The sequence below is a fragment of the Gavialis gangeticus genome, unplaced genomic scaffold, assembly GCF_001723915.1.
Source record: "Gavialis gangeticus isolate Ggan-Ray unplaced genomic scaffold, GavGan_comp1, whole genome shotgun sequence".
Classification (NCBI taxonomy): domain Eukaryota; kingdom Metazoa; phylum Chordata; order Crocodylia; family Gavialidae; genus Gavialis; species Gavialis gangeticus.
The window spans coordinates 51,371,235-51,378,720 of NW_017729025.1; the positions used below are offsets into that span (position 1 = coordinate 51,371,235).

The window sequence follows — 7,486 nt, forward strand, 5'->3', positions numbered from 1 at the left end:
CTCCAGTGTGCCCACTTCTCCCCACATCTTTCTGTCATCAGCGAATTTGGACAGCGTGCTTTCCATGCCCACCTCCAAGTCACTGATAAAGATGTTGAATAGCACAGGTCCAAGGACTGAGCCCTGGGGAACTCCACTGCTCACATCCCTCCAGGTCAAAAATGACCCATCCTCCACCACTCTCTGGGTGGGACCATCAAGCCAATTTGTCACCTATCTGACTGTAGGCATCAATGCTGCAGTCACCTAGTTTTTTTATGAGCATGGCATAATAAGTGATGTTATGTAATATTAGGCACAATTGATTTGGGTCAAACTGGCTTATGAAACTACTGTCTGAGACCCCTTCCTGGTTAAATCACAGTCTCTCAGCATCCTAGCATGTTTTCCAGCCTGGGCTGGCCTGTTCTGTCTGCTCCAACAGAGAACGGTTGGGGGGAGTAGGCAGGGACTGCCCATCCCAGGCAAACCCCGGCTGGGGTCTCAGCCCAGGGAGGGGGGTTAAACAAAGCTGCCCTGCCCTGCTTAACTTACTGCTGGCTGCAACTGTGAACTACAAATCCCAGAGGCACCTGGAAACAAGAAGAGAAAATGATAAGCAACCCTGCAGAGCCCTGCTGCTGTGATTCTGGACTCCAAATCCCAGGGACCTTGAGAGCAGCAGGAAGAAGAAGCGAACACACATCCCATGCTGGCTACGTGCCAGAGAGCTGTGTTCTGGCACCCCTCAGCTTCTGTCCTTAGCCTCTGCAGGCATGTGGCTGCATTTCCTGAATCAAAAGTGAATGTCTGTCCAATTGTTTCTCAGTTCAATGTCTGCAATTTAGACTAACTTGCAAAGACTGAATCGATTCAGCTTCAGGCTTTTTGAGTGTCTGTACTTAGCCTTGGTAGTCATCCATAGTTCACAGGATAATTTTCTTAGCTTAGTTACACCAAGGTAGTGACTCCTAATCAACAGGGGACAGCTCCTGTCCATAGTTAATGCTAACTGGAAGTCCAAGGAAGATTAGTTAGGACAACTTTCCAACACAAAATGGAGGTGATCCCACAGGGAAGTGAGAGTGAGGAGGTTTCCAAAACCCATCCAGAAATTTTGAAACATTCTGCTATTGCTCTTCAAAAAATTTAAATCATCATTAAACTTGCATAAGGTAAACATTATCTTTTTTCTTTAAAGGATTTACCATCTCCTCTTTTGTTTGCTGTTCCTTAATTATCTTCTTTCAAATCTTATTATTCACTATTCCTTCCATTATTTTTTCTCTCTGCTATTTGGCCATTGTGTTCCCCACACTTTCCTTATCATTAACTTAATCTTCTATTCTTATTCCCCTTCTCTGCCTTCTTCTTCTCCCCTTATTATCTTACTCTCTTCCATTTCTTTCCCTGCTTGATCTTCTCTCTCCCTCTCACTCTCTTGCTCATTGTTCTGCTGATCAGGAAGATTCTGCTCTCTCTCCTTTTCTTTTTAATATTAGAGGTAATGGTTGCATTTCAGAATCTTTAGTGGGTATCATCCTGGTTTTGCAGATGTTAGATAACCAGTGCAAGGGTGCTGACAGGACTGTGGTAATTTCAGTGAGTTGCGAGAGACCCTTGTTCAAGGGAAAGCTCCCCAAAATTATGTGGCCCAACCTGGTTCCCCTCCCCCAACCCCAAGGAATCAACTTTGTTTTAGATTGCAATTTATCTCCAACACAACCCTGCTGATTGTGAAAAATTTACATAGGAATACTGAATCATAATGCTGAGGTTACAAAGGTGTGATAACTGCTCAAAGAACCAACACACAGATCATTTCAATGCTCCTTCTCTATTTTCTTTGTCCAGTAGTAAAAGTCACTCTCTCTCAGGTTATACTCTCCATGCAGGCCTGGAGATGGTCAGACACACATATGCTGGTGGCGTTTCCTAGTAGAAAATAGCAATGTTCCACTGCCCTTCATGAATGGCTTACACAAATCCTCTTATTCATAATAACCATAAAAGAACAAAAGACATTAAAGTTAAGCTAGTCTTGCCTTTGCTGCTTGTGGGTATCCTAGTGCACAAAAAGGCCTGAATACACAGGGACGATGCCTGGAGAATTTTTAATGTTAACATAAATCATAATTAATAACTATAAGGCCAAGCTGTCCAAAACTAGCAAAGAGTCACTGAGAGCAGAGAGAACAAAACACATTAAGAGTTCTCAGGAAAAGTCTTTTTCTTTTAAATATGACTAGTAAAAAAAAGGGTGTGAAATAGTCTAGAAGTAGTCTTCTTTTTATTAATATTTTATATTCCACAAGCACCTTGCCAGATTTCTCCCAGTCATTCCAGTAAATTTCTACCCTGCCATAAAACCACTCCTCTGAAAGTTCAGGTGGATTAGAACATTACCTTTGACACAAGTGTAATAATAAATGAACTTACAATGAGTAACTACAGGCACTTCAGTATTAACTGAGACCAAAGTCACTGTATAATGCACCCCAATCATAAATACCAAGAACAAGGCAGAAACCCCAATCTGTTGGAGCATTCAAATTAATATGGCATATGCATTTTGTTATCAATATCAGCTTCTCCTGAAACAGTAGCCAGTTTGAGTTCCAAATACAAGATGACAACCTTTTTTCCTTAGTTTGTGAGTGGGTAAGATTATAGGAATAAGTTGCCAGCATCCCTCTAGTTTCAGCAGCCAGAAGAGCATAGGAAATGAACACATGTAATCACTGCAACAAGAGATCAAATACCACATCATAAATGTATTCATGGTCAGATTTAGCCTTGGAAATAAACCCTAAAAACTGTGAAGGGACACAAGCAAAATACTTATAAGAGAATATTAACCACATTCTACTAGTTCCATCTACAAGCACTGCAGCAAGTTATGAACAATATTAAATTGCATAGTCTAGCTTGTTTCCTTCCCTCTGCCTGCCTCAGAAGAGTGATTTTAAAGTAAGCGAAACTCAACATGATCTTTGAATAATCTCTTCTCTTCTACTTGATCTATTCTCATCATGTATTTGGCATTTTGTCTCAAGTGTGCATTCCATAGACATTTTGTATTGGTAGGGCTAAGTGATCCTCAATGGTTCACAACCATTTTTCCTAATACTAGTATTGCTGTTCTAGGATATTGTGGCTGATACTTAAAACTCCATCTAGGGGTGGCCAAAAACCAAGAAAAGTATTTCACAAAAAGCCACCTGAAATTTTGATATTTGGTTTCGTTCTGATTCAGAATGAAAAACTAGGCCAATATAAAATTCACTTCTGAAAAGACAAACCCACAATACCCAAAAGCCCATTGATTACAGCACTCACCTGGGACACAAGAATTCCTGATTTAGGTCCCCCACTGTTATTCAGAGGAATCTGACTTTTACAACAAAAAATCATTTCATTAAAAAAAAAAATCCTGATCAGCTTTAGGTCTAACCCTTCTTTCAGAATGCTGAAAGTATCCCTAACTTCATCAGTGTCAACGGCAACTGAAGACATGTGGCCCTACATGCTGGGCACTGGCACATCCCCATGTCAGTTAAGTTCTCTCTGAACTCTATTCAAATATTAAACCACTTCAAACCCATTTGCAATGTTAGGAACAATTCAACCATATCACCATTGTGAGTTAGAACAGAAATAACTGGAGGAGATATAGTTAGCACTGACTTGCAGCATGAAGTTCTTAATCTAGTGTACCTGTTACCTGAAAAAAAGTTAGAAAACTCCAGACTGGTATGTCCTCCTGCTTTTGTTCCACAGGACACATATTTCTCCCTAGATCATTTTTATCTCAGTTTCCCAGTGACCTGCTTCCTATTCCAACATCAGTTGGAAGCTGTCCTATTTTCTCCTCATATTAAAACTCTCTGCTACTGAAATCAGGTTTTTATTGTTCCAAATTAACTTAATTGATCCAGACCTTTAACACTTCTAACGCAGACGAGTACAACTGAAGTGAGTGGAACAACGATCATTCAGGCTAGATAGAGATCTGGCTTATCGTTTAAGGATTTTTGTTTGTTTCTGTTTTGTTTTGCTCTTCAATGCGTGCATCTACAAGTGAATATTAATGCAACACAATAAACTCTGGTGCGGTTCATGCCAGCGTTTACTGCTTTCAAGTGCCGTGTTTATATGTGTGGCCAGGACTGTGGCATGTTGAATCAGGGCAGCACAGCCCCAGGCAGCAAGAGGTCCTGGGGATCAGCCTGCCAGCCTGGGGCCGCTTTGACCCGCCTCAACATACTGTAGAGGGGCTGGCTGGGGCATAAGGGTACTTCAGTGCAACATTAGCTGGCAGGCAGCCCCTGTACTAAAGCACCATCATGCCCCAATCAGCCTAGTCAACACCTACATGTGTATTGCACGGAATAAATAACTCCACCACAGGATAGGACTCGTCTTTGGCAGTACTAACCTACAGCATAGTTAATTAGTTTATTCTAGCCTAATAGCTTAGCAGGTGTATACCAGTGATGCTTTACTGCAGAACAAATTAGGCAACTGTGCAGTCAGTGTCTTGTGTAGATGCACCCAATGAGAATGATTTCACCTCTTTTATATCTCATCACTTTGTCTTCTTATAGAACCACATTCTTTTATGTTTCCAAATTTTTGCAAACAGAAAAACATGTTAGCACTGCCATATACTATTTCTATTATATTTGTACAAATCATATGCCTTTTGAATTTCATAGGATTTCTGCCACAGATTTCAGCGGGACCAGGACTTAGACGTGTGTGTGTGTGTGTCTTACCCTTAGCCAAACCTACCACATCATAAAGTACTTAGGTTAATTTAGAGTGCACAGAATATGTAAGAAATATGGAATATGTGACATGCTATTTACATTAGTGTATTCCTTAAATTCTATCATCCAAGTCCATTCATTCTCAACCCTCATCATTATATTTGTTCTTTTCTACCCTCTCCCAATTCCTTCTGTAATTGTTTTTTTTATAGGAAAGTGACCAAATCTATAAATAGCTCTTCCCTGCTTTAGTTTAATTGGCACCACATCAAGAGGAAGTATTATCTCCCCAACAATATGGACAATCCTCTTTCCTTGCATTTCCATAGATTGCCTCTTCTTCTTGCTAAATAGCATTCCCAGGTTCAGTATAGACAAGGGTCAATACTCACTATGTGCAGCTGCAGAAAATCACCGAGCCCAGGAGCACTGTCAATTCGAACCAGGATGCCATCCTTCACAGTCGTGCTGAAGCCTACAGCAAGACGGTCTGTCCTTGTGCTTGGTCTGTCATTTGCTGGCCAGGTGTACAGGATGAGGCCTCCACTTTTTCCAAAGATATACGTGGCACCAGCTGCAAAAAAAGAGGGGGCATTAGTTCACTCGGGTTTTTGCCAGCTACGGTAGCATTGTTTTCGCTTCATAGAGGAATATATGAAACTGCAAGAATTTCATTAGCAAGTGATGAAATCCAAGGCCTACTAGGCTATTGTCACCCTAAGTTAAGATGTGAGCAAAATGAATTAACAACAGAGGAGATGTTATGGAAATAAACTCAGTCACTTCCAGGCCCTCACTAAGTAATAGCAGAGGACGGTCTCCAAAACCTTTACACATCATGACAGAAAACATTGGAAGCCTTCCTAACATTGGAATTTATTCCACATCTGATGCAAGACATTAGTAATTATAACACACTTCCTACTACATATCAGATTCAAAATACACCCACCCCCCTCCCATTAATCCAAAACTAACCTTTTGATAATAAATGATACAAAGAATAAAAGCAAACTCCACCTTTAAGTAAGCTCGTCATTCTCATGATCGTAGCTGACTGACAACACTTTGCAGAGACCCTTTTAAATGAACAGTTATGCTATTCCCAACATCCTTGTATATCTACTCAATAATAATAAGGGAACTGCAAATAGATAAATGGTGCTTCCTTGTAAGAAGGAATAAATCACAGAAGACAGGCCTACTACACATATCCTGCTACAGTGTGTTTTAGGTAATAGTACCCAAGTCAAAACAAGCAACATTTGCAGTGAAGACAGCTAGAGAGTTCATCGAGTACCTACGACTTCATTATTGCTAACATAAGCTTGGGCAACGCCAAGTACTGCACTACTTTAAAAGAAAAATGACAACACTAGTCTTGCTTTAGAAATGTGTAGATCACCCTCACTTGGGGATTCAAAATGAATGTTCTGTAAATTCCCTTGAGGCTAAGTTTGTCTCCAGCTGACTGCTATGCACAGTGGGCTACTCTCTTCTCTCACAATTTTCCAAGACATTGAGACATCTGGTCAGCATATTACCAGCACTATTTAATTTCATGAGTCTGAGAAGGCCCACTTGACTACCTTTTTAAAATAATGCCTAACTTGTATTGAACTGAGCCCCTCCCCCCAACCCCTACTCCCATCCCTATAAGGTGCCATTTGAATTCAACAGGACAAGCCACTTTTCACAAATGAGGAAGGTGTGGCAGTGCACCTTTAGGTGCCTGCCTCTTTAAGGGCTGGAGGCAGGTGGGCAGGCTAACTTGCAATCTAGCCCTGGAAAGGCTCCCTGTCACAGAAGGCAAGTGCTAATAGGATGTATTTTACATATTGGAGAATTGAGATTCCAAAAGTTGAGGAGTCAGATTCTGAGATGTGCTTAGCATACATAATCAGGACCTAAATTTAATATTAGCCACTGTGCTTCTTAGAAAATGTGGCCATAAGAGTAATAGTTTCATAGTTGTTACAGACTGGAAGGGACCTTACAGATCATTCAGTCCAGCCCCCTGCTGTTGGGCTGCTGGGATGATGGAAAATGCTTTCCCAAAAATCACACACTGCATCTCCGGGAAGATCAAGAATACCACAGGCAGGAACTGCAACTACTTATCTACTGAGCTACACTGATATCCACATAGGTAGAAACAATACTCCTTTCCAAAGAGTCACAGCAAACTACATATTCAGTGCCATCAACTGGTTTCCACCAACAGCTGCAGACATGAGATACCAATGAAAAACAGAGGAGGAATAAGTGTTGTATTTGCTTGATCAAATATCTTAGTGTTTGCCTGCATGAGACTAAAATTATTTTATCAGCAACAAATGAATCCCAAAATGGATCAAGCACAAATGCACACAGGTGCAGGTTGGATGAGTTGTTACTAAAAATGGGTCACATATAAGTTTGACTGCAAACACAAAAAACACTGAGGCTCTTGTTTATGAACAGTTTGCAAAGTAAATTATAATTATTAATATTTGTAAAAATGGCACACTTCACCTATTCACATGGCTTCTCATCTATAGATATCAAATGTGCATGGCAGGTGGTGGTAAGCATCGGTATTCCTACTCAACAAATAGAAAAACTGAGGCACAGGGAGGATTAGGATTAGTCACTTGCTGAAGGTTGATTCAGTGAGACAAACAGAACCCAAATCCAACTCCCAGGCCTCCCTATACCTACTGGATCATATTATAGGCAATTACAAAAAAAAAAAA

The 7,486-nt window shown here is 40.7% G+C and overlaps 1 protein-coding gene across 10 annotated transcripts in view; it reads right to left on the reverse strand.

Annotated features, from left to right (window-relative positions):
* Nucleotides 1-7,486, reverse strand: part of NRXN3 (neurexin 3) — a 1,732,637-nt gene that overhangs the window by 428,057 nt on the left and 1,297,094 nt on the right. For all 10 annotated transcript variants that reach the window (XM_019518706.1, XM_019518711.1, XM_019518705.1 and 7 more), the window contains one exon: nucleotides 5,144-5,325. In XM_019518706.1, the coding sequence (XP_019374251.1) occupies nucleotides 5,144-5,325 (182 nt within the window). The remainder of the gene's footprint in view (nucleotides 1-5,143; nucleotides 5,326-7,486) is intronic.